The sequence below is a fragment of the Rousettus aegyptiacus genome, unplaced genomic scaffold (assembly GCF_014176215.1).
Source record: "Rousettus aegyptiacus isolate mRouAeg1 unplaced genomic scaffold, mRouAeg1.p scaffold_m13_p_13, whole genome shotgun sequence".
NCBI lineage: Eukaryota > Metazoa > Chordata > Mammalia > Chiroptera > Pteropodidae > Rousettus > Rousettus aegyptiacus.
The window spans coordinates 37,240,512-37,268,111 of record NW_023416288.1 but is presented as its reverse complement, the minus strand read 5'-3'; the positions used below and the strand labels follow the sequence as shown (position 1 = coordinate 37,268,111).

Below are 27,600 nucleotides of genomic sequence, written 5' to 3'. Positions count from 1 at the left end.
AGGCTTTGTCTGGGGAAGACCATGCCAATGTCCGGCTGAGATCAGATTCGGGACTGAATGAGTTTGGAAGCTTGCGAACTGCCCAACCCTCACGCGCGCTGACAGCTGCCCCCTGAACCACAAATGAAGGAATCTAAGATACACACACAGGCCCCTAAGCTGTGCCTAGCAAAGCAATCTCATATCAATTTAACAATGTATAGAAACGTTATTCATTTGTGGAAAGAAACTTGCTCTTAACAAAACAACGGGGCTTCGAGATTTAGTTTTCAAACGCCAGTAACTGGGAGGAAAGTCGTGGGGAGATGGTGTCAGTGTCCCATAGAATGACCACAGATTTCTAACCGGTGTCACGAAGGGTTCCTTACTAGGGTAGAAGAAAACAGGGTCCTCAGAAACAAACCTCGAGTGCCAGTTTGAAGAGTGGAAAATTACCGAACACCAGCTACCGCATCGGAAGAGATACAGTCAGCTCTCAAAGCACATCGATTATTAACGTTTGAATCACATCGGTGGCTCCTATGACCACCTCCTCCCTCTCGGCCCCGGAGCCATCCCACCACCGCCGGCCCCAGCAACCACAAAACTAGCCATGGTCCTGGTCCCTTGCTCCTCGGCATCCTCTAGGACCAGCCATGCAGGAGGGAGTAAGAAAGAGGCAAACATCACCAGTGTCTGGAAGGCTCTTTAATAGCAAGCGTATGGTAATTACATCGTTGGATGAGATCCTCACTCTCGGGGGAGGGAGGACGGAACAGATGTGAACAGGGTTCAATTTAGGATTTACACTGCTGGAAGCATCTAACAAAGGGCAACAATTTTTGGCAACCCATTTCACAGTTTTGTCATTTACAAGAGATTTCTTTGAAAAGAAATATAAAGGCAAAGAAAGCATACACACCCTGCATGAAACATTTTTTTTTTCCTAAAAAATGCCCCCAAAATTGTTCCTTGCTTTTTGCTTCTCATGTAGATGGCCAAACTGCTGTCACATACACATTAAAACTGGCTCACAGATTGATTTTTTTTAGAATCGATGATTTACTTTCTCCCCTAAAACGCTGACATTTGTACAGCATACTGCGTCGCATCCTCATCTGCCTAGCTATCAGAAGGTACTTAGAGTAAAAATAAATCTTAAACAGAAATGAAACAAAAGAAGAAAACAGGGAAAGGCGGTTTTATAAAGAACAGACTGTCAGCTTTCTCTGTGGTACTGAGCAACGTGAATACACAGTCCTCAGTAAATGAAATATATTTATGTGGCCTGATGCATGCTTTTAACTGCTTGTGCCTCTACGGCTTTAGTGATTTCAATGGGCTTTCTAATACGAAATGTTCACAGGTCTTCTATTTTTGTAATCCGAATTTAAATAAAAATATCGAAGACAAAATATATTATTTAACAATTTGCCCAATGAACATGAGCTATAGATATTTTGTCATGGACACCATGTTGCCATGGATTCCAGAAGCTACTGACGTCCTGGCAAGTTTTAGAATTATTCTGTATAAAATTCTAAAAGACTTTGGCCTTTCATGTCATCCCTGGTATCCCAAAACCAAACTAACGAATTGCATCTTTATGGAAGAGGATTAGTTTTTAATTCAAAAGAACTGTAGGCTTCTCTGGTAATCTGAAGATTAAGCAAGTGACAATGGCTTGTCTGGAGTTAGCACTCACTATCGGGAAGACGGATCTGTGACCCACTTGAGTTTTAGCTGTGCTCCTTCTACAACCCTGCAGCTCGTAGGAGTAGGTGAGCTCTGCCCACTGACCCGTGGGCGGGGCACTCCTGACCCACGGCCTCCTCTGCAGCCCACGGCAGGATGGAGCTTGGCTGGTTCATGTCCAGCCTGCAGGTGACTGTAGCCCCTCTCAGATCTCTCAGCACTTTGGAAAGACAGGCTTCTAGGCCGACAGCTGATTTGCATACAGGATAAGAACTCCACCAGATTTGCCACATGCCCTTTGTCTCCTCCTTGGCTGGGGGGCATTTTCAAAGTCTCAAAGCCACTCCAAGGACAGGCCTTACTTCTCAACATGCAGGCAGTCTCTGAGGAAAGCAGGCTCCTGGTGAGCCAGCCATGAAAACAGTTTTCCTGGACCTTACATCGTAACTGCCTCTGGGCTTTCTGTTTTTATTTTTTTTATTTTTTTTTATTTTTTAAAGAATCTGACCCTAACTCTCCCAGTCGCCCTTACTGTCAGTCACCTCCCACCCCAGATTAAGTCCCGCCTACTCCTCCCTGCCTCTCAACCCATGAGAATCAGATTTGTCCGTACCAGTTTCCCAACGTGTTCATTTTAATGTGCTGGCGTCACAGCTCCCTTAGGTCCACGCACTTTGTGCTCTCACAAAACAGAAACAGTATTTAGGGATGCAATTGTACTAGAGGATGGTTTCTGCTTACATGTGAAAAATGACGTGACTAGGAGAGGTTTTCATTTAAGTATGTTGGAAACCTAATTCTGGCACCAGGGCCCAGGGAGAATTCCTAAAGAAGAAACTTTTTGTGTCCTAGTCATGGAAGAACAAAAAGGACCCCCATGCTGCCATGAGCCTGGGGAATGGAGTGGACATGTCGGCGTTAACTGAATCCAAAGTGGTGGCCGGCACTGCGTGGGCTGTCACCTCCCTCCCTGGCTCCACAATTCACTCTCCGATTCCCCGAAGTCGGCTTGCTATGATTACCGGGCAGAGAGAAGTAACCGAGTAGTCAGAAAACGTCTCTGCGATGCATTCACTCAAACCCAGGATCAAGGTTTCGTAATGTTATCACAGGCATGATTTCACAGCTGGTCCACAGCGATCAACAAGCAATCAATCCCCTATTCACACAGCCACACACACACACACACACACACACTCACACATTCTCTCTCTACCGGATGAGATGGCTCATCTTTCACTCTCTTCCAGTTATTCTTCATGTAAAATTTCCCCCTCTCAGTTAAGTTAAACATATTTCATTTCCAAAGCCACAGTCAGGGTACAAATAAAACCATGCCTTCCATGGGCAGTGCGTGTACAACTGAGACAAGTAAGTAGGTTTTCTGTATCTTCTAGGTCCTGACTTTACCCTCCTACTTAAGGAAGATAATTTTATCGGCCCCTCAGGATCAGGCCCCAGAGGGTTTGGACCCTCGCAGACCAACGGAAACAGGAACTCCTGTGCCCAGGACCCTAAGACAGTGAGATTCAAAACGTAGTTCCTTCTCATCGCCCTTACGGTTTCCTTGATTGTTGCTCTTCACGCCCACACACATCGTAAGGCAGTTATGGAAGAACAGTAGTTAAAGCAGGAAGAGCAAACATCCCTCGTTTCAGGGAAGTTAGGGGGCATGGCCAAGGTCACGCGGTCACTGGCAGGGTCGGCGCTAGAACCCAGGCCTCTCCCCCACCTCCTGGGTCAACTCTCCTCCCACTGCGGAGCACTGCCTCCTGGTAAGTGGGTGTTTATGTCTGCGGAAGTCGGGACTGGTCCAGCCATGGGACCATTTCCGCAACAGAAACCACGAACTGCCTGACTCACGGCCCACCAGGTGGAGGGAAGCACTGCGCGAACTCAGCGCCGCTCACGACCCGAGCGCGTGCGCATGCGTCAGCGAGCGCTGGCCGGCTGCGCACCCAGAAAGGGGAGTTTGAGAGGAAACGGTCTGATTTGCTAAGAAAATAAGTAACATACGGCGATGTTGTCCTCTAGCCCTGGGGCTGGAAAAAAGACCAGTTTCTCTTCAGCCCACTGAACTGGTGAGTCTATCTCAGCTCAATGTTTAGGAATAGAGAATATTAACATAATAATTCTGAAATGCATTCGGTCAAAGCCTAAACACTTTTTTGATAAAATACATTTTATATTAATGTCCATTTCATTTTCAAACATATGCAAATTTAGGTTTTAAGCCCCTGTGTATAAGTTCCAGTTTACCTTTAAATGGAGCAAGCTAGTCAAGCTTCATCATTGCAACTCCAGAAGTCATTCTTTTGGCCTATTGTGTTAAATCGAAGGTGACCAAACCTGGGCAATATCGATAGAAGGTACAGCTTCCCAAACACCTGTGCTCAGGTACAGAGCCCATCAGAACACAGGCGAGGGAGCAAACCATGGAATATATTTGCCCCACTAGATAAAATATCAAGGTTTGTTTTAATGGGCATCTTGGAAGGAAATTCATTTTACTTGGAATAACCTTGAATATGTTTTTCCAAGAAAAGAAAAAACATGGGTACTGAATCACGAATGGAAAGCACTGTATTATTTTACCCACCGACTTGAAACTGCAGTACATGGTTTGACCACGTGCAGCCACGCTCCTCAGAGGACCAATTAAATAGAAAATGTTGAGAGAATCGGGTTTACACCGAGCCTGGACGATACATGAGACTCCCATAAGCTCTGTGGCCTCTGCTGCTGCTGCTTTTTATTTTTAATCCAAAAATTTGACAACAGGCACGCATGTTAAAAACATTCCTACCCCAGATGCTATGCCTAGTTAAGTGATGTAAGAGAGGCATTCAGCATCCTACATTGTTAGAACCAGAGATGCAGAACAGTCCAAGAAAATGCATGTTTTAAATCAGTCCATGTTCGCAAGGCAAAGGATTCCCCTACAAGCATTTGTTGGCCAAGTGATGACAACAGTTGTTCCTGTGAGTTGTCTGAGAATTCTGATCACTGAAATTTCTCCTTTGAACCAAGTTAACCCACGATGAAAAGATTCCCACTTCTGTATCGCTTTAAAAATTCACCACAATTAGGTTCCTTAAAGCACTTGATTACAATTTCTCATAAATCATACAGTGGGATCCTTTCTTGACTTTTTTTTTTTTTTTTTAAGAATAAAAGATTAAGAAAGTAAAGAAGGATTCCATCGTATTCTCAAAATTTTTTTATCCTGGTTTATTTTCCCATTAAATTTATCTATGGCTTCAAAGTTGATGTGGCACTTGGATTCTGGATGTTTTCATGATTTAATAAGTTGCCATCTCATTATAAATAGAGAAGGTAAATGTTTCATTTCATATATGGGACAGTTTATAAACATTTTAAAGAAACTGATAACTTATGTCACCCCATTTAGATTTCCCACTATTAAGACTTTACAAGTGGCTTTGGAATTAGCATGTTTTAAAATAACTGAACATGCAAGTATGTCTACACCTAACCATGAACCGGCGGCCACATAACTAGATAACTCGATAATGGCAGCACACGTAAAACAAAGGCTTCTTTGCCTCTCTTACCCTCTCCATCCAAAGCTAAGTGATTATCTTTTTCTGCCCTTGTATTTGCACTTGTGCAGTTTAATGACTAGATATTAAAACTCATGCTTTATAAGCAAAACCTTTCACTTACGACACTTACAAGGTACATAAAAAGTGCAGACTGCATTTCTTCTCTGCCATGCTTTTTCCCTCAGTCACGTCACCTGCGAGGACTCAAAACATATCCTTAATACATTCAGAGTTCTCTACATTCGAGTCAGCGAATGTTTAGTTCTCCAACATAAACTCAAGAGAGAACTGTCAGCCACGAAATGGACTCTAAATTCAAAATGGCCAAGGGGACCAGACAACTCCATAGAAACCCACTGAAACGGGAGTAAGATTCAGGTCACTTCTGAGCATCGCTCATCCCAGATATTTTGTGGTCACTGAAAAGGTATTTCATCTTAATTTGGATGCTGGGAGTCGGACGTCCAGTTTCAAAGTACTAATGCAAAATGCTAACCCGGGAGCACGTGACCCCACCTCGGGTACCACGGGGCTCACTCGCCTTCTCAGATGAGCGCCCTGGCAAGTTTACTGCTGACTGACCCCCATTTGGGGGTGGTCCGCCTCTGGTTCCTCCTCTTCCACGTCTGCACTGTACTCTTCCAATGCGTCGTCATCTGCATCCGGAAGCCCCAGTAACTACAGGGGGGAGAAGAGAAGCAGCTGTGAGCACCAAAGGGCCCCGGACAGGAAGACTGCCAAAGGGCGTCCGATCCAAATTTGACAGCACTGGACAGGACTTAGAGAAGAGTAGCTATGCATTTCCCTCAGGAGGCAACTGCCCCTACCAGCATGTTCGTAAATGCATGAGAAGGAAACACCAACCCTTCAATGGATTGGTGCTCAAAGGGCTAGGTTTTACTGGGGAGCTTAGAGATTCTCTATTGTGTTTAAGTATCAAAACACGGCACCACGTCCCATCCATGCACAACAATGTGATGTCTTTGCACACACGCTCACGTATCTGGGATCGAGCAGCAGTACAATGGACAGCGCTGACTTCCCACTATGGCGTCAAAAATCTACTCCCCCCATCTTCTCCCCTAAACTCACATGCTGCTATTATTTATAATGCACGTGTAGAAATGTAGAAACTCCTAAAATGTTCAACAAAATGGTTACATAAATTGTGGTGCATCTAGAAGATGGAATCTTATTTATCCACTTCAAACAGTATTTTTAATAATCTACTGATATAAAAATACGCTCGTTAAGCGTAAAAAAGAACATGATGAAAACTTTTCATTGCTTTCGTTAGTTTCGAGTTTTTCTTAAAGTTTATACACAAATGCATAGAAAAAGAGATTTCTGTGAAAGACATCCAAATGTTAAGGGTATTTTTTCCGACATTATAATTGCAGGTAAATGTTTCCTTTTTAAATTATTTTTGTATTTTCCAAATGCTCCATAATCATCATTAGAGAAATTCACAATAAACACGCAGTGCTTTCCTTAAAGCGCCGACTGGTCTTTGTGGTTAGAAACGGGTCATGCTGTCTGCTGGGTCAGATCAAGGTGAACCAAAGCTCCGGTGCCAGAGGAAGCCGTGACCTTGGGCGTTCCTCGGCCTTGTCTGTGATCACAGGGCGTCCATCCATCCCGCAGCTCCTCCATGAGATTTACAGCCTGCGCGTGGCCAAAGGGCTTTCTCACACAGGGCCTCCTGGTTGATCACTTTGAGGCAACTTCACCGAATGGCCCTGTGATCCGAACACTAACTGCAGTAAGACACTTAAAAATGAGGTGGACCATTCTGTTTACTTTGCATTGCCTTCCTAGGGCCCTGCCACGCCCACCCCTTTCTTCCAGCTCCCTCCCACTTGCTTACAGGAGGAACAGATAAGCAGAGTTTGATTTAAAAAAAATAAAAATAAAAAAGCCTTCACTTTGAAGTTCTCAAATCACAGCTCTTGCGGGTCTCAGAGGCCTATGAACACACCCAGGGCAAAAATACCTGCTAGTGCTATTGGTCCTATTATGCATGTGGCCGGCCAAGGTGGACACGGCCAACCACAGACACGTGCTGTGCCCTTAGAGCGCCGAGTGAGGCAACTGTCTCAGAGGGACAATGTTCACAGGAGCAGCACATCTCAGCCTGTCCGAAAAACTTGTACCAATCTCATGTGTGCTTAGACAAGGGAGAAGCCCCTTCCTCACGCTACTGTCTCCCTTCCGTATCTCAGTGGATGGAATAAAAGACAGTGTTTGCCTCCGAGAGAGGGAAACGACGGTTGGTTACGATGGATGCAGATGACTAATACTGTGGTATTCAATTTTTATTTGAAAGAACTGCTCAATGGCGCAGCAAGGTGACAGTGTCAAAAGACTGGTCATATTCAAATAACCAGTAAAATATAAATATTGTCGCCACTACCAACAACCCCAGAATCACCTAACTGCCAAAAGAAGATGTATTAATTCAAATACATGGAACTCCTTGTTGCACCAAAGGGATACTCCCCCTTAAAAGAGGAATAGCCACTAGGCTCCCTCTACCTTAACGAATCTGATGGGGAGTGGCTGCTCAGCACCCTGGGTTCGGAAGGATTCTGCAGCTCAGTGGGGAAGATCGTGGTCAATTAGCAATGACTGGTGTGGGTAGAAAGGGTGCAGTCGAGGCACACATCTACATATTTTCCACCCCATCCTAAAGAGACATGCTACTGATTATTCTTTTTCATAATATACTTAGTAATTCACATGGACCCAAACCAGGGGAACCTCTCGGCACCCTCCCTCTCCTCAGCTTAGGGTGGCTTATAGAAGAGGTTCTAGCAAGCCAAGCATTGAGCCTTTATCGCCTCCTTGTCCCCGTCTCCCCTTCCTAGCTCCCCTACCCTACCTTCGATGTGACTCCGACACGCACAGTTCTAGGTCAAGGGCATCAGCAACATGGGAGGCCCTTCCCTTTGGTGGGAAATATTCGGATGCTACTTTGAGAGCTGCTCATGGCCTGTCCTTACGGGAGGACGAAAGAAGAGAAGTTTTCAATGGCCTTCTGGACCTTTGAGGCACCTCGGTGCAGCCTTTCTTTGCTGACTCCTGGGGGCGCTGGCCTGTTCTACCTCCAGAGAAACTCTGGAGAGCGGACGTGGCATGGTCTGCAGACCGCGGCCTCGTGTGAATTATCTAGTCAGCTCATTTATCTTGCTCCTCATCTCAAAGCACGGCCGGTTCAGTCGCTCAGCCGCTGCTGCACCGGTGGGCTGCCTGCGGCCCTGCGGCTCCCTCTCTTCCGCCGGGCTCGCTTTCGGAGCACTCCGTGTTCACTGGTACCGCGGCAAGTAAAAAACTCGATCCCACTAGCCTCCTCATCTGACCGTCAGGCTTACATTCAGCATTCCATTGAACCAATCCATTCCGCCCTACTTCAGATTTAATAACAACAGTTAATATTGGTTACGTTACCATCTGCTGGGCACTCTTGTAAGCGGCTTTGCATCTATTCATTCCTTTGGTCCTCGTGATAACCCTAAGGGGTAGGTACTATTATTATTATCTTTTCACGGATCAGACCTAGAGAGGCTGAGTGACGTGCCCAGAGTTAGAGGTTACGGTCAGAGCGAGATCTGAACCCAGGCCATCGGACTGCAAACTCCATATGCCCAACCGCCAGGCGACCCAGGAGACTCCCTTCTGGCTGTCAGGGCTGTTTGTAAAGCTGAAGATTTCCATGTTGTCTACCGGGTAACACACCTTTTAAAAAATTCCACATGCAACGTTAACGTCTACAGTTATGAGTATGTATAGCCCGAAAGCATGCAGAGAACAGAAAAAGCACGGGAATGAGAATTTGCCCGGGATGCCAAAGGATGCCGTACAGACGTGTAAACGACCCGGCGTTCCCCGCCCCGTCCCATCCCCGTCTATGGTGAGGCGGCCTGAAGTTAACGTCTGCATCCAAATTCTGAACAGTCAACACGACACGCCAGAGACAGGCGTACAAGCAGACTGGCGAGAGCCCTGGAGCCCTCGCCTTTACTTCACCACACACCCTTAATAAGGAAAAGGAGACGGACCAAGAAACCCTGTCTGGTGTAGTTAAATCACCGCTGAGAGTTATGATCATTAATTTGCATTTCAGTGAAGTTTTTTCAGTTAATGGGAAAAAGTCTCTGTGCTCACTCTGGATAAGAGTGGCGGCATCCCCAGGGCCCCGCGGTCCAACAAGCTCGCTCCGCACGACCTACGATCACGCCGGAACGTCTGGGTTCCGCCCATCCAGATGGGATTGTGCTGGGAGGGTAGAGATGCCCACCCTTGAGGATTAAAGTTCTGCAGACTCAAGAGAGTATCGATCATCCGCAGGAAAGTGGTGTAAACTCGCTGAAGCCACTGAGGTGGCGTTTAGCGTCTGCTGTCTCCAGGGTGGAGTGCACTCGGCACAGTGGGTTAGATCAGGGTGTCCTTACAGAAGGGAAGGGGTGTCTGCCTTGGAGAGGCAACCAACTCGGGCTTCAGTGCTTTCGGTAAGTGCCCCTGTAAGCTCTTTCCGGAGGATTCCTTGAAACAGCGTCCCTCACGCTTTACTGTGCATATGATTCACCCAGGGATCTACCAAAAATGCTGATTTTGATCCAGCGGGTCTCAGGTAGGACCTGAGATGCTGCCTTTCTAACGAGCGTCCCACAATGGGGACACTGCCGGTCCCAGAACTGCACCCTGAGTACTGAGCCTCTAAAGCATTTGAGGAATTTGCCACTATTTATCACAAAGACCCATAATGCCAGTGGCACCAAGAAACCTATGCTGGGATCCTGCTCCCTGCCTTCTTGGTCCTGGGGGAAAGAGGCAGGCGGCAAGACGGCGAATGGGCAAGGGTGGAAGGCAAACTCTTACTTTTAGAGGCTACTGCACTTTCTGAAAAAAAGACAAGGGTTTGAATGTTCATAATGTGAGCAAGAAACAAAAGCCATAATCGACTTAAATTGTCGACATCGATGATGCCCTTTATTAAAACCCACATGTATGCACAAAACCCTTTCTTATCAGACTTTCTGACCCACAAGCAGCTTCCCACAGGTGGATTCCTTCTCTTCTTCCCGACTCATGACCAGATGAGTAGAAGCAAGAACTGGACTTCCTCTGGATCACCAGGGTTTTCCTGTCCCTGGCTCTCAGCTGTCAGTGGCAAACTGCCGGTATCGATCTTGCTCATGCCAGTGAGTCTGCTTCTCTAGAAAAGACATGGAGTCTCGCAGCGACCCCAGGGAGGGGACCAGCGACAGTCAGAGCGCGGAGACACGGGGGACCATGGGCTCTATCTCCAGGTGGAGCCATCAAAGCAACAGCAACCGAACGGCACACAAAGTTGCCATAGCAACAGGTGCCTCGTGACCCTCATGTCCTAGTGGCAGTCAGAGGAGGGAGAGTTACTACTCCAGGGAAATAAAGCAAAACTGTGAGAGACTCTGGAAGGGCAAACGAAGACGGGGTTTGGGTCTGCAGCTAACAGAACTGTGTTTTCACCAGGGGGAAGTCTGTCAGTCGTCACGAAATAAACGCTAAGGAAACATGGAAGAAAACCATGAATGGCACAACCACCATTACTTAGATCCATAGCTACTCTTTTATCACCTAGCTCAGTCATGTGATGACGAGGAACTGTCAACCGAGGGCCACTTAAACAAGAAAACTGCAGGAATCTGGTGATTTTCTGATGCGCATTTTATCAAGGCTACTGATAGGCATCTCTGAAGCCATCATTGGTCACACAACACAAAGGCACCTGCCTGCTCAGATGGCAGTGACAGCCTGCTTGGTGCCGTCATGCCATTTAGATATGATGTTCCAGCAGGAAGGGGTGGGTGGGGGGAAGACTAGGTTCCAGCTGGAGGCTCTGGAGTGGAATGGAATGTGTCACTCGGGGACAGAAGCTGCCCGCTGCTTCCAGAGTCATGATCTGCCCGTTTCCTAACAGCAGTGATGAGCCAGGAGTCACGATGAACCACAGCAGGGTGGGCGGGCCAGGTCAGTACGTTACGTTCTGTTTGATTCTGAAGCTCCCTGAGAATCCACAAGTCAGAGAAACAGGTAGAACCCCCATTTTAAAGATGGGGACACTGAGGCTGAGTGACCTGCTAGAGGCCACACAGTGGCCAGGGCAGAACTGAGCCACCTGCCTCCACTGAGGACATCTCTAAGGACTCTTGAGCCAAGGGGCCAAGACGAGCCTTTCTGGTCTTTCTTCTTGGCCAGCCCTCCTCCCTTCTGAGTATGTCTAGATCCTGCCATTTCTTCGAGCCCCACCTCCCGGCTGCCTTCGAGCTGCCCGGCAGGTCGTTCCTCGGTGAGCACGCTCACACCTGATACTCCCAGCTTCTGATGCATCGTACACAACATCGCGCTTCAGAAAACACAACACGGTTTCTGATTATAAATGTTTTCTGTGAGATCACAGAAAATTTAGAGAGAAACAAAAGAATAAATATCACCCATAGTTTCTGATTATGTTTTCTGTGACATCAGAGGAAATATAGAGGAAAACAGAAAAAAAAAGAAAATAAATGTCACCCAGAGGCTCTTTGGTCATACAGCCCTCTAGGGGGATGGCAGTGTGTATTCGCCCTCCGTGTAGCATTAGGATCTGAGGTGGTGAGTTGTGTGGATTAACTACTGAATGGATGGATGCCTACTGTTTTGCCCAAACCAATGTTGATAAAGTTTTGACTATAATAGCCCAACGATATCTCTTCAACAGCCTTTATGTTAGCCAGACGCTTCTGTTAAGTATGTGCTGAAAGCACTTTGCAAACTTTATTCTCTCCACTAAGAATCTAAGAGTCCTATAAATGGTTTCACTAAGTCCTGCTCAGTTCTCGGCATGTGTAATGCGCTGTACTCAGTACCCAGTCATTTAATCATCGCAGCGACCCTAAAGTAACCGTTGTCATTTGTTTCCTAATTTTGCAAATGAAGACACTGAGAAACAGAGAGCTTAAGTAATTTGGCTAAGGTCACACAGCCAGCAAGTGGCAGAGCTGGGATCCGAATCGCTGCCCACAGACCTTGGAAGCATCCCAATTCCACACCCCTGGGTAAAGAGACCAAAAGCCACACCCTGAAGCTCACGCTCACTAAGTTCCTCTCAGGAAACAGTTCCCCAAAGAACCAGCAAAATGGAGTAAGCAGAGCAGGGGAGGTAAGTCCTTTGTGGGTTCTGCACAGTGGCCAGCAGTGTCTGGACCAAAACAGACGCTCGTCCTTGTACCGTGGAGTCTCTCTGTGCGTCTCTGCGGCTACCCCTCCCACCACAAGGTCGGCCCCTCGAGGGCAAGAGCTGGGCACTGAGTCCTGCCTCTCACTCTCCAGAGAGGTGCTCAGGAAACAGCAGGTGGGCGATAGATACATTTTGTTGAAAATGCGATGGAGAAGTAGAGAGAAAAAGGGGAAAGATGGCAAAAATTATGTTTCTTTTAAAATCCAGCAATGGATTCCTTGGGCGAGAGTGGACTCTGACTGTGACGTTGAGTGCTCCAGTGGGTGACGGCTAACAAGAGAAAGGGGGAAAAATCACAGCCTACAAAGCTGGTATGTCGATGGGTACAAGGATCGCCGAGGACGGCCAGACGACTCCACGCCTGGCCCGTGTGTGCAGGATGCGCGGGCTTCAGCAAAGTTAATTGACTCTGCTTGACTGATGCCCCAAAGGGCAGCAGAAGGCTGTCAACAGATAGGTCCTTCTGTTTCCGGAGAGACTGCACAAGGCAGGGGCTGGCCATGGGAGAAACGAGGATTCGAAGCCAAGGATGAGGCTGTTCTAAGATGGAGGCGGAAATATTCGTCCTGTGGTTTCCCCAACTGTAAACAAAAGGCAGCTGCCCGAATCGAGGGGATTACTGCAAATTTTCAGGGAAATGACATGCTGAAGCGTACTGGCTTGACAACCGTGTGGCACTTGGGTACGTGTGATTTCAACAAAAACATTGAACTACCACGGCAACAAGACCCTTTCCTGTGTCTTATTTCTGGACCCGGCACTCCCTGATGTAACGTAGACGGCAGCAGAAGGAAGACACGCACGGGTCAGGGCAGATGGGGAAGGTAGAAGCGTCCAGCAGTCCTTCATGCTGGCCCGCGACACTCCCTCTCTTCCCGCCCGGGGCCAATCCCGACAGAACCCCAAAGCCCTGTGTGTACTTCACGGTCACTAATCCTGAGCAGGTGCCACTCAGAGGGGCAAAAAGGCCCCGCTAGAGGCGCCCAGCACACAAAACCTTCGCCACCAAGTGGGGTGCTGTACCGGCTCAGGGCCCCCCCTCACCCGGGGAGCAGCATTCCTGCTCACCACACAATAAGGCTCTGCTTGATGAACCCGGGAAGTCCGACGACATTAAATCAAATGCGTGTCTCCACGACACGCAGCTGCTTGAACCGAAAACATGCAACCAAACCTACTGTTTCCAGTGGCGCATCTGGATTTTTAGGGACTGCATTTCCCCCCCGCCCCCACGTGTACATATGGCTGCCCGGTTGCCAAAACACGGCCATTGACTTTGTAAAGAAGAACAGCAAAGTGAGTTCTGGCAGGAGCTCGCCTTCCCCAGTTAAGCCAGTCGTGCAGGTATTCTGCCGGCCGCCAGAGGCGACATCCACACGGAGAGAACCGGGTGGCAGGCAGCGAATGGATGGAGCGGACCCCTGCGAGGGACTCTGCTGCCAAGCGGTGTCGATTGCAGAGAGACAAGATGTGGGGGAATCAACAGTTTTGAAAACCGTGCCTACCTGGATATCTCCATGTGGATGCCTGACAGGCACTTCAAACGCCGACATGTCCAAAACGGAGCTCCTGACGGCACTGTCCCCAAGCTGTGCTCCCGCAGCCTCCCCCATCTCGATGCGCGACGACGACGCCCCCTTCACTGCCCAGCAGAGGAACTCTGGGCCACCCTCCGTCTTCTCTCTTTTTCTCACACCACCCCCCTTCTGATCTGGCTGGGTCTACTTTCAAGGCATCTCCAGAATCCGACCCCTTCATTCCACCTTCGCCGGGACCACCTCAGTCCCAGCCCCCTCGCCTCTCACCTGGAGGACCGTGACGGCCTCCTTGCTGGTCTCCTGCCCCCTCCCCCCACGCCCTGAGAGCCTATGCTCAAGCGGTCAGAGGGAGGCTTTCAAAACGGAAAGCCGGATCCCTCTTGCGCTCGGCCTCCTCCAATGGCCCCCGTCGCATTGCAGTAAAAGCCCAAGTCCTCCGGTGCCCTGAGAGCCCCCGGGATTCTCTACACTCATCTCTTGCTCCGCCCTCCTGTCCCCTCCCCTCGGCCACGCCAGCCCCATCTTGTTCTCTATACACTGGTACCTCCCACCCTGTGGCCTTCGCATTTGTTCTCTCTAGAAAGCTTTCCCCCCCGGATCTCCTTGTGGCTCGTGCCTTGCTACAAGTTTCACTCCAACGTGACCTTCAGAGTGAAGCTCTCCCTGCTCCCCTAATCAGATATTTCAGTGACTCTGACACTTCCTTCTCCCCACCCCCGACTAACTCCTCCCTCCGTGAGTTATCACTGACACGTTCTATGTTGTACATAGTTATCTTGTCTCTTCTGCCATTAGAACATCAGCTCTGCGGGTCTAAGATTTTCATCTGTTTGATTCAAGTGCTCGGAACATAGTAGTTAAGTTGTGCCAAGTGCCTACTGGGTACTGAGTACATATCTATTGAACAAATGAAAGTGAAACAGACCAGTATTTTTAAGTCAAAAATCTGTTCTAAATGAGATAAACCGGTTTAAAAAAGTTAAAAAAAAAAAAAAAAAAAGAATTGGTTGAATGAATGATACACACCAGACAGAGCACCCACCATAAGCCACTGAAATTCCAATTCTTGTAATACTGGATTAAATGATCGGGACCAACTCTTTCACAGAGAAATTAAAGAGCTGGATTAAATATGAAAAACGCCTTCTTAAATATATTGAAGAATTAGAACCTAGAGAGAGAGGTAAACCTAACATAAAAAGCTGCTTTTGTCCTGAGGGTATTTGCTGACCTAGAAAAACAGCTAGAAACTTTACTGCATTCTTGGCCTACTCTAAGAGCTAGGGGGACCGGAGTCAAATCCAGAGTCTTCGAAAGGAGCAGAATGTGATAAATCACCCCCACTTTTAAGCTGGAACCCCCCCAAAGCCTAAACCTTTGCTCAGGTTTGTCTGTGTGCTCCCAAATTCACATGTTGAAATCCTAACCCTCGAAGTGATGGTATTGGGGATGGCTTTGGGAGGTCATGAGGTTACGAGGGTAGAGCCCTCACAAAACGGGCCCCAGCGAGATCTTTCTCTCCTTCTGGCACGTGAGGTTACCGCGGAAAGATGGCCGTCTGTTGAAGAAGCAGGCCCGTGCCAGACACCCAGTGCGCTGGCACCCTGCTCTTGGGCTCCCCAGTCTCCAGCACTGTGGGAAAGACATTTCTGTGGTTTCTAAGCCGCCCAATCTGTGGCATTCTGTTTCGCAGCCTGAATGGGCTAAGACAGCTCTCAGGGCAAGGACGAACCGGAACACGGGGCCTGCAGCCTGGCTTGTCATCCGAGAACCACAAGTCTCACGTTGTTGGGAGGTGAACTCTCATCTTAGACCTCTGTTTATTCCTATATATAAATGTTCAAATACAATAGCCAGCATACAGGGAGATAAGCCAACACACAAAGAAACACCATGCCAAAAATAAGAACCAGTCAAAACAAGGGACAACGAAACAGACTTATAAACCTTGAAATACTGGAATATCAGATACAGTCTATTATGCAATCACGCCTACTACGTTCAGAGAAATAAAAGACAAGCTTACAAATTTCAGCAGAGAAGCCGATAACTGTTTTTAAAAGATTTGAAAGAGAAATAGAAATTCTAGGTCAAATATCCTTGAACATGAACAGTGCCTATGGTGGGCACCAAACTGAACCTGGGGGAAGTATCCTGCCATTGGTAATCTGACTTGATCTTCCAATAAAGATACGGGGCAACAGGTAATTTTCAAAATGGGGGTGAGCATTCATTTTACATATTTTTTAGCTAAAATTCATTTTACATGTGTTTCAGCTAATATGAAAGACAAACCGTCAGCTCGCCACAGCCACAAACATACAGAATCCTGAATCCTAAGGGGTGGGGTGGGGGCTGGGGGAGCAAGTTCTCTGTAAGAGAGTTTAGAAAAAGGGAAAAAGAACAGAACGGGCATCCAATTTCGTCCTTCTCCACACCCACAGACATGGAGGTACATCCTTTTTATAACCTTCTGGAAGTTTCCCAAATATAGGCCTCACTATTATAAGCAAACCTTCAGAGCACTTCCGTGCATTTCGGTTTTAAGTCTACCGGATGAGGACAGGAATACTCAGTTGTCTCCCGGAGGTTTGCTTCCCACCCAATCAGAGATCCTTCACTCCTGGGATGCTAGAAATAACTGTCACCCCGCAACACAGCTGTGTCACATCCCATCCCCCCCCCCCACCCCGCCCCTCGGCCTCCCTCCACTTGCTGCTATCTTTAAGCTACAAAGCAGACAGGAGAAAAAAACAATTAGTCATCCCAGGTTTTGCCCACTTTCCCCCGCAATCCATGTGATTCAAAGCACAATCATGGCGGAAAACAAGGTGGCTTGAGAAGCCAAGCGGGCACCTACGGGTCTGAAAGACTTGAAGACTTTGTCCAAGACTTCCTGGAGCGTCTTCTTGCCGCAGGAAGAGATGTAATCCTGTGCTAGCTGCAAGAAAGGCAGGCAGTCCTCGCTCTCACTCCACACGTGCTATGTGCCCACAGGCACGGGAAGGGAGAAAACAGAGACAAGGTCATTACACTCGCTGTGAAACACAGAAAGCCAAACAGATTTTTTTTTTAAAAAAAAATTATACATGAATTTGAAGAAGGCCTCCAATCCAGAGTAAAATTCATAAATTCATTCTTGATGTGTTTGCATCAAAGGGGATAAGGAAATGTAGAGCCTACAGAAAATCCTGTGCTTTCGGTCTGCAATCTCACCTGTTCAATTTGATAGCAGATTTGCTCACACACTATAAAAAGGACAGCGGGGTCGACATCCCTCCACCCACGATTTCCACTGCCCTGCCCCCCACTTCCAGCACAGGCTAAGGGTGGTTTTAAAACAGAAGAGAAACCTGGAGTCTGCACGATTATTACCTTTGCCTTCAGCTCTGGCCGAAGGATTAATTGAGCATAGTTTGTAACCACTAACTTGGACCGAGACCTTCTTTACCCAGATTAGCCTTTGAGCGGGGGTGATGAATGAAGTGAATTCAGGAGAACACACAGAAAAGTTGTCTATGAGACAGCGGGGGGGGGGGGGGGAAGGCTTCCGGAAGCTCCCCTTCCCTTAAATGCTTTAAGAGGGCATCGTACCTAAGCATTGCTCCCCAATCTTAAGGCACACCAAGGAGACTGACTGGCTTTAGGTTTTTATTTTTTCCTCAAGTCTAGATGCTACATAAGGATATCCATTTTAGTACATCTTTAAAACTAAAGTCTTGCCATAAATGTTCCAGGATTTGGAATAAGCCCAAGAAATGGGCTTGAAAGATCTAGATGCAGAAGGGTCGGGCATTGGGCTGCCAGGATGCCGGGTACCAAAAATCACAGTTGAGAGGGGACTAATTAATGACAGTTCAACACTAGAAAAAAAAATGTATAGATAGAGGCATGGGAGAGAGGAAGACATTGGCAGAGGAGAGCAAGAACAGGACAGGGACAAGGCAGCAGGATATAAAATTTATTTGGACAAATGGTCCATATCGAGCACAAACTTGCTGCCTCCCACTAATACAAACGATTAGGGCATCACCCCAGGAAGTTAAGTTATAAGCCTGTCAATTCAATAAACACATTTCACCTTCTTCCTTCTCCTTGCGGCATTTCCAAGAACCGGATCTTAGACCTAAAACACTGCTCAGATCTAAGACAGACTAATTAGGTGCTAATGTGCCATCTTTACAGCCAATTACCTGTATTTCATAGATGCAAAGGTCCATTTCTGACACAGGCTGCTCTAATTCCAGCAGAATTCTAGAGTAGCTTCACCTTGACCTAACAAAGATCACCTCTGGATTCTCTAACTTTAGAGAATAGCTCAAACACAATTCCCTGTTAATTAGAGACCCTTAAAGTTGTCGAGCCACCGAAATGCCGTTTATATAACAGTATCTTACACTGTACGAAAGCAGAATAGGACAAAGTGCTTTCAAGTCCAATATCGAATTTGATTCTTAATCAGGGGATTCAGCAAGAACGATCAAGCCCCACTTTAATGTAAGTTCTGCTCAGTACCCATTTTCATACCTAAATTTTAACACGTTTCAGTGCTTTCCAATTCTCCAAGTTGAAGCGGGGGTTAACATCTAGCGCCACATGGTAGAAAACTTTAAGCCTGTCTTCAAACTTTAAGGTCCTGGCACAGCACCTGGCTGGCATGCAGTGGATGTTCAATAAACGGTGGACATAAGTACCCTCTTCTCCCTTTCGCTTCTGCAGAATAGGGGTGGCTGAGGTTGGGCTCTCCACCTGCCACATGGCTAAGGTCACACACTGAGCAGATCAGACACCTAATGTGACTTCGTAACGAAACTGCAGACCACTTACCACGTGTGCGGTAAGCAGACGGTTTCCTTGGGCTGTTTCTAGGGCATCGCTAACCTCAAGAGGACATTGTTCAGGCCACAATTCTCATTACTTCACTTTTGGAGTTGCTGATTTATAAATATATTTTGGAGAAGGAAGACTCGACACCTGACAAAGGGTCTTCTGTCCATTGTGCTGTCCACGTGGCTGTCTAACTCACCCTGGACTCCTGGTTTTGTGGGTTTAAAAGAGTTTTAACAGAGTCTCTGCCCACGGGATAACATGACGGAGCATGGGGTTTGAAATCAGACAGACCCAGGCATCAGTTATTAATGCTAATTGTTTCATATCCATTGTATCTCATAACAAAAAGTACTCAGTCTTATTTTTCAAAACTGTTTCCTTCCAAAATTAATCAAAGCAGTCAGCAAAGATCCACAGAATACAAGACGCGATGAACTAAAAAATAAGTCTGCAGTTGGGAAAATGAGGACAAAGGGAAAACAATGGGAGGAAAATAAGATAAAAACCAAGTGCGATTAGGACACACGGTGCAAGGTAAATGCGCCGCGTGTGAGGGTGGGGCGGAGCGGCCTCTGCTGCCGCCTAGAGGTCGAGGCAAAGAAGGCGGTGCAATCGGCGCCAGAGGCGGCGCTCGCAGGGGAAACAGTCCAGCTCCTCAGAACTGGCGGGCAAGGGGCTGGGGGCGGGCTGGGTACCGACTAGGAAAGACTGAGGGGCCCCATCCCAGCACCAGGGACAGCGCAGGAAGACCACCGGGTGGGTGGGCTGATGATGCTCCTGAAGATGGGGTGTGGGGTCTAGTCTGCACAAAGACAAGGGGTGACTGAAGGTCCGGAATCCTGCGCCACAGGGCATGGCCACCAGAGCTTGAACTTGGAAAATATTTTAAGCATGTGTAACCGAACACCCACTTGGGCCATGAAAAAAAAAAAAAAGCTAGAATCGGGGTCAGAGAAGCTGTGGCTTTGAACAATGTACAGTAACTTCCTGACAAATACGAATGCAGGTACAGAATGTATTGGCTTCCCAGTACGATAATTAGAGCTCAGGCAGATGACAGACCTCGCCTGCTGTAATGGGAGGAATGCCAAGCACGGGCCTGGCGAAGGAGAGAAAGCAGCGAGTCTCAAGCTTTAGCGTGCCACAGTCACCTGCAGGTTTATTAACACACAGTTGCTGGGCCCTGCCCGGGACTGTCTGATGGGGCCGGGGCTTCGAGGATTTGCATTTCCAACAAGTTCCCAGGTGATGCTCAGAGGGCTGCTGGTTCTGGGGCCGCACTCTGAGAACCAGAACCAGAGCAGAACTGGGACTAACTGCAAATTTGGGGCTTGGGAGTGGGGATGAGCATGACATCTAAAGACCTGAATGTCAGTATTGACTAAACGCAACTCCTAATTCAGGACTGCACGGGTGGCAGTGCGGTGGCCCCCACCGGACCTCCCGGATCAGCCTACTCGTTCCCACAACTTCCTTCCTATCAGGAGCTGAAGATCCCCGGTGAGCACTTGGATTTTAGAACAGCCCGTCTATGGCCCTTCTTTCTGTTATTAAGTTGGGCTGGAGTTTATTATCAACGCCTGTCAACAACGTACTGCGTCATCTGCAAAGAGAAGAATGACCACCTTCCTGTTTTCTATAGGGCAGATGGCGATAACCCGCTTACTCCAGAATGGTATCAGGTCACTGAAGTCATTCCCCCTTACGAATACCTTTTTCAGCACAGTGTTTCTGAGCACCAAGGGCCGCTGCCAATGGGCTTCATTCCCACTGCGGTTCTGACTTGGGGTTTTTGCCATCGTCAGTTCCAGGGACTCCGTTTTGACTTGGTGTAGCTGAAACCAAACGGACTGCTGTCCTCACAAACGACAGCAGAGGATACAAGCTACGAGCCGTCTCAGGCCACCCGACGCAGGTCTGCGCCGGGTGGGAAGGGCACGACCGGCTAGACCTCTGACCTGCTCCTTATGTCAGCCCCTCACCCGTTTTACCAAAGAGGCGACTGCGGCTCAGAGAGGTTAAGCAACCTGGCTGTGGTCACACAGGGAGCAAGGCGCAAAGCCAGGGCCTCAGCAGAGATTCGTACACCTTCACCTTGAGCCTCAGTTCCTTCATTTGTGAGTCATAGAAAATAATGATACTCACAGGGCGGTTATAAAGACTGCAGGAGATAAGCTGACTCCTATCTCAACTCACACTAGCACGACTTTGCCCTCCTTGGGATCACCACCGCTCCATGAACAGACAAGGGCTTATCTTTTCCCCTGATAAGTCTCTCTACGTGAAGAATGCTTGGCCACCGTGGAAAGCCTGACTGTCTACCATCGTCCCCCACTCAATCCTCACAATAATAATACAATATAGATATGATTATCCCCATTTGACAGATGAGGAAACTGAGGGTGGAGTTTAAATTAGACAAGAGAGTGCTTTCTCTCCACTATGCCGCCACTTAAACACGACGCAATCTCAGTTAAACAAGTTACATTTTCTTCTCTAAAATGGAAAGGTGGTTATTTGGTCACATAGTTAGGAATGATTAGAGACAAGTTTAGAATGAAAATGGGGGAAAATATATATATATGGGCATAGGCATGTGCACACATGTAGCATTAAAACACATAGTTTTTCTGGAAACAATACTATCTCTCTTTGTTTTTGCATTGAGGAGGGATTAAACTATACAAAATTTTAGATCCAAACGTGTTTTGATGGTTTGGCAGAAAGGGCAGGACAACAGGGGGCCTCCCACATCCAGTCGTTAGCGCCCAGGCACCAGGGAGGGGCGGGGAACGGGCTCCTTGTCCAGGGCCAGGATGGGAGGGCAGTGGTGCCACCGAGCCCAGGGGCGCCTGCCCCCTGCACACCTGCCCCTCTGTCTGGCTGCCAGCGCCCCACTCCTCAAGCCTGACGGAGCCCTCGGGATCTTCTGAGTAGGCAGAAGAGGGGAGCGTGTCACCTGCCTGGGAGCCCACAGTCCCCTCCTGGTCACAGCTGTTGCCGGGCGGGGTTAGCCCTGTCCCGGAACTCCCAGCCCAGACAAGGCATTGGCGGCTTCGTTTTAGCCCAAGACCTGACCTCGTGGGGCGTCCGCAGAGAGAGCCCCAAATCAGAGCAGCAGTTTGGGAAGGGACAGAGTGGCCTGGATGGCCTACGAAGCGAGAAGGGGACGGAGTGCACAACGGACCTAGGAGCTGCCAAAGCGGAAGTTAGAGTAAAGGAAGTCCTTGCTCCCAGGCCTCTGGAGCTACTGGCCCGACCCCGCCTGTGGGGCATTCTGCATGCTGAAGAGGACATGCCCCTGGCCTCAGGCTCAAGTCCTGGTTCTGCGGCGTCTTAGCGGTACACACCTGGATGAGTCCCTTAAACTCACCGTGCCTCAGTGTCCTCGCTTAGAAAATGGGGATAATAATATCTACCCCTTAGAATTTTGTGAGGCCCAGTAAGAAGCTGCCCTTGAACCCATATTCTGAACTGGGTCCCCAGCTGTTACTCCTGCGATCTATGCGTTCAATACAGAATATACGGCTATGGTTTCAGCTGCTCTACCACTTAGTAGCTGTGGGAAAGTCAGTACATCTCACTGTGCTTCAGCATCCTCAACTATAAAGTGAATAATTATAGAGTGCCTTGTGATATTACTAGGATTAAAGGAGTTCACACATGCTAAGTGCTCAGAGCATTGCCTGACAGAGTAAACTGCACGTGAGTGGTAGTTGTCACTGTTCTTCGAAGCTGTCATTCCTGAAATGTAACACCTGTCTCCTGCCCTAGACTGTCATTCGTTCATTCATTATTTTATTCGTTCTCACAAACACTGATCGAGCACCTATCATGTGTCCGACACTGTTCCAAGTGCTGGGTGGAACACAGTGATGAACGAGACAGACTAATGTCACTGCTCGCATGAAGCCTACGGTCTAGCGGGATAAGCAAAAGTAAACAGGAGACTATCAAATACTAACGACTGCTACGATAAGAAGAGAAGAGGGTGAGGTGAGAGATATGTGGTCAGGAGGTTTCTCCCAGGTCCGAATGGCATGAAGGAGCCAGCCAAATAAAGGTGTGGGGGAGGAGTGATCCGGGCAGAGGAAACGGCCAGAGCCAGGGCCCCGAGCTTCACATGTCTGAAGGTCAGAGGGCCAGCGTGGCGGGAACATAGTAAGGGGGAAGAACGGTCCAAATGAGGTCACAGAGGTGGCAGAGACGGATCGAGTGTGGGCTTGCAGCCAGGGCGAGAGTTTCGGTTTTACTGTGAAAGTCTACGTCAGGTGGGGCATGGTGGGGACAGAACCTGGATTAGGTTTTAAATAGATCCGGAGACTCTGCCAGAGTCACTAACATCATCACCCCCATATTAGGCACTGTTCTAAACGAGCTTGCTAGGAAGGTACTGACATTATCAGCCCCATTTTACAGATGTGGCAATCGCGTCATAGAGAGATTAAAAAACCTCCCCCAAAGCACAAAGTTAGGCGTGGAGGGCTGGGGTGCAAACCCAAGTAGCCTGACCCCAGAGCCTGGGCACTTCTAACCACTAAGCACCAGTGCCTCTTAGACAGGCAGACTGGCCCCAGGGGTGTGAGGGCAGAGACCCTATTTATATTCCAGGCAGCCCTGACCTGGTGCAAAATAAGCCCTCGATGAACGTTCATTGAAAGAATGTGAAAACACTACAGATTAAGAAATGCTATGTAAATAATCTTATTAAGAAATCTTTCAGAATATAGATTCCACTAATTTTAAGTTTCTTCTAATGTTTAACAGATTTTCCTGCAAAAGGGAAAAATAACAGAGGTAGGACATTTATTTTGTGCCTGTTCCTTTAACTAGAGGCAAACAGCAGCTTGAGGAAACTGGCCTGGGACAGATTTGAGGCACCTTGTCTACTATGGCCTCCAGAAACTGAGAAGGTGCCAGTCTACCCAAGAAATTACTTTCCTCATCGCCTTTCTTCCTTATCTAGTTCACTTAATTGTCAGGAAATGAATGCTTTCCAGCAAAGTTTATTCATACAGGTGGGAAAACATTTAAAATTCAGGCGGTCTTGAAAAAGGCTTGATATACATAATGTTTCTGAATGGTCTGACATACATAAAATCGAGCCAAGAGAATGACCTTGCATTTTCTCCACCCACTTAATCTCCCGGACTAATTTCTTCAGAAACGTGTCCTGCAGTCCCAGCCTGAAAGCTGAGCGGAACTCTTCCCCATAAAATCCAGATCACCATGATTCTTGCCCTGTGTCACACAGTAAGGAAGGTCAGAGGCTACTGGCCCACGAAGCAAGCCCAGGACTAGAAGAGACTTCTAATCAACCCCCAACACAGCAATTAGTTGGACTCTAGAGCCTTTCCACTCTATCCTTGGGGCTCTCTCAACCGTCTACAATGGAGTGAATTCCTTTTCAACCATCTCCCACTCCTCTCAATAATAACATTTCAGTTATTTGTTTTTAACTACAGTGAACCCTGTTTTTACATATATTTAGAGCTTACTTGCACTTCACAAATACCTGTGATGGTGGCATTCTGATTCACCTCATTTTACAGGTGAGGATGCTAAGGTTCTTTACAAAGAGACAGGCTCTAAACTCAGGGAACCCCTGGTCCAACCTCTCATTCAAATTTGGGGGCCCTTGCTGTGTATGGAGAATGTTAGGTGCTTTACCAATGCCAGGGGAACTGGCATTATACCCATTTTTTGGATGTGCAACTGACCAGAGCCACATGGTGGGCGAGGACTCACATCTGGCTGTCCCCCGAGGCAATCCCTATTCTACGCTGTCACCGGGCTGGGGCCCAGGGGGCTTCTTCCCCTCCGCGAGGTGGGGTGGAGGTGGTGGGAGGGGCGTGCTTTATTGCTTGGACGTCTATTCGAAATCAGGAAAGGGGATCGTGCTGTCTCCAACTCCTTTGAGAACTTCCCGTGGGTGGTAGGGGCGCACAGCCCCGAGGACCTCGGCCCAGCGTTGTCGCACCCCACCTGAGGTTTCAGGGCCGAGAAGCGTCTAGGTGCTGCCCCACCTCTGTCCGCAGGGGCGGCAGCAGCGCCAACTGCACGCTCAAGCCGGCGACCACACACAGTAACCTGAGCCCACAGCTGCCTCCATCTTACATTTGGGGACCATTATTTCTTCCCCATCCTTACGAACACTTCCCGGAGCGCCATCCTCGCCCGGCCTCTGCACCTCCTACCCCAACTCCCCTGCCCTCTGTATCTCCTTCCCAAACTGACGCCCCAAGATCCCAAGTGGGCATAGGGTGCAAAGTCAAAAATTTGGACGCGGCAGTTCCAGGTCCCGGTCCCTCCAAGCCCGGGGCAGGAGCAGGGTCTGGGGTGGGGAGGAGGAATTACCTCTCATCTGGAAAAACCAAAGGGCTTTTAGGGGGGCCTCAGCCGGACAGAACCCGCTCAGCTCACAGAGGAGCAATGGAAGCACAGGGGATAGGCGAGCCCGTGCGTGTGTGTGTGTGTGTGTGTGTGTGTGTGTGTGTGTTCGCGCAGGCGCGCGTGCGTTTTTAGGATCCGGGGTGTAATTCCGCAAAGAAGGTCCAGAAGATGGGGCATCGCTACTGTGGACAGAGGCTTTGTGTCCAAAACGGCAGCGCAGGGAATCACCAAGGGGGACTGGGAGGTTCTCCAGGCGCGAACAACTCAAGGAGTTGTATCCGCGCATTGGGAGAGGGACGGTGTTCCTCACCCGGACGGGACGCCGGGGTGCAGGACGCCCCAGACTCCGGATCCTGCGGGAGAGTCCGTGCGACGCGGGACACCCGGGAGATGCTCCAAGGCAAGCACTGGGCACCGGCCTTGGGGTCCCGTCCCTCAAAGGGCCCGCCCCAGTTCGGCTCCCCGCATCCTAAAGGCATCCGTGCCGGCCGCCCCCACCCGCGGCCCCGCCCGGAGCGCTGACAACGCCGCGCCCGGCCCGAGGGCTTTCCCGGGGTGCGCGGGCAGCGGGGTGCGCAGCGGCGAACCGGTTACGCCCCCCCCCACCCGCAGCCCCGCTGCCTCCCCAGCGTGCGGGAGCTCGGGCGCAGGGAAGCGGCCGCGAGGCCACACTCCCAAGCGCTGCAGCGGTCCCTCCCCCAGGCACTCACAAAATTGTCCCCGCAGCCGTTGTCCGGGCACAGGACGTAGAAGGAGACGCCGGGGTCGGCGTAGAAATCCATCCTGCGCTCGGTCTCCTCCGTGGCGATGAGCTCGAAGGGCGTGTGGGAGCACCATTTCTCCGCAACGTCAGCCAGCTGCTGGAAATCCATCCTGGCCCGCCGCGCCCGCCGCGCCCGCCGCCGCCTCTCGCGCCGCCCGCCTCGCGCTCCCTCCGCCTCCCGCCCGCCCTCCGCCCTCGGGCGCCCTCCTCCCGGGCGGGCAGCGCGCGGCTCCGCAGGCTCCGGGGCAGGCGGCGCGGCCGGGCGGCGCGGGCTCCCTCCGCTCCCGGGGCTCCTCCCGGCGGCCTCTGTTTACATGCTGTGTGTAACAGGGTGGGCGGTGGCCAGGGGCCGCGCAGCGCCGCGCCCGGCTCCTCCCCGGCCCGCCTCCCCGCCCGCCCTCTCGCGGGCAGCCGAGGAGCTCGGCGCGGCGGGGTCGCGCGCGGGATGTGGCGGGGCGCGGCGCGGCGGGAGGGGCCGGGCGCTCCGCTGGGTCCTCAGTTTCCCCCCCCGCCGCCGACCGCCCCTTTTCTTTTTTAGAAACGAACCCGGAGCCTCCCTGGGCCCTTACGAGGCGGGGACCGCCCCTGCCCGTGACGTCATGGACCCCGAGCCAATCACCGGAGCCTGAGATCTGCGCCGTGGTCAGCGAGCCGGGTGACGTCACAGCGCGGGCCCGACCTCCGCGGCTTCCCGGGTGACAGTAAAGCGAAAAAAGCTAGTTGTCCCTGGTAGCGTGTATCTGGAGTTAAAAGGCCGGAAAAGCGTTTTTCCCCAGTACGACTTAAATGCAGGGGACGCCCACAGAATTGCAGATAATTTGTACCTTGTCTGAAGCTAGCAATGCAGGAGCTGAGAAAATCTAAGGGAAATGTTTTTCTTTTTCAGAATCAAAGCTCTGCCCTCCAAAGGATGTAATGTTTCCCATAAATCCACTTACTAGACACTGATATGAATGTCCATTTGGAAAGGAAGATGAAACTGTCTTTTTTTGCGTTAACATAACGCTGAGTATTTCTTAGAAATAAGCATTATATGACTACCTCAAATATTATTCAGCTTCGCTTTATATTGCGTGGCCTAAAATGATCAACTGCTAGTTTGAAAGAGGAGAAAGTACATTTTAAGGCAAGAGTGCATAGCCCAAAGATTGCACCTGTTGAATGCTTGCTGGCTGCCAGGCCTCGAAAGGCATCGCTGGATTGCAGAAAATGCCTCGGACAGAGCCCTCGCCCCCAGGAATTGAATGACCACTAGCCGTGACACGTCAAATAACATTCATGCTACAAACATTCGATCCACTTTTAACTTCAAAATTTGTCTTCTGAACCAGGCACCATGCCGGCCCTAGGAATAGAAATGGGGAGAGTATGTGGCTCCGCCCTCAAAAGGCTGGCGGTCTGGCCAAGGGAAGCTCAGGGCCCTGTGAACCCACCAGAACACACCCTGTGCTCAGTATAGATGTGATTCCGGAAAGTTGTTCCTCTGGCATGTTTCTGGAACAGGAACTCTTTTTCTCCTGACTTATCTTAATAAATCAAAGCTGCCTTCCTACAGTGAAAGTAAAACTGTGCTTAATG

General features: G+C 49.4%; 1 protein-coding gene across 1 annotated transcript; it reads right to left on the bottom strand.

The window, feature by feature from the left end:
- Positions 1–672: 672 nt before the first annotated feature.
- Positions 673–26,197, bottom strand: MTURN (maturin, neural progenitor differentiation regulator homolog). The gene is made up of 3 exons (XM_016123839.2): positions 25,970–26,197; positions 16,897–17,019; positions 673–5,918 (listed from the first exon to the last, which is right to left on the bottom strand). The coding sequence occupies exons 1-3, from the start codon at positions 26,129–26,131 to the stop codon at positions 5,808–5,810; spliced, it is 396 nt and encodes a 131-aa protein (XP_015979325.1). The 5' UTR covers positions 26,132–26,197; the 3' UTR covers positions 673–5,807.
- Between the last annotated feature and the right edge of the window lie 1,403 nt (positions 26,198–27,600).

Excerpts from the sequence above, each read along its gene's own strand:
- MTURN (XM_016123839.2), bottom strand. The coding sequence starts at position 26,131 with ATGGATTTCCAGCAGCTGGCTGACGTTGCGGAGAAATGGTGCTCCCAC. Across the intron at positions 17,020-25,969 it reads ACGGCTGCGGGGACAATTTT|CACGTGTGGAGTGAGAGCGA; the intron begins GTGAGTGCCTGG and ends GTGGGCACATAG. Across the intron at positions 5,919-16,896 it reads TCTTCAAGTCTTTCAGACCC|TTACTGGGGCTTCCGGATGC; the intron begins GTAGGTGCCCGC and ends TCCCCCCTGTAG.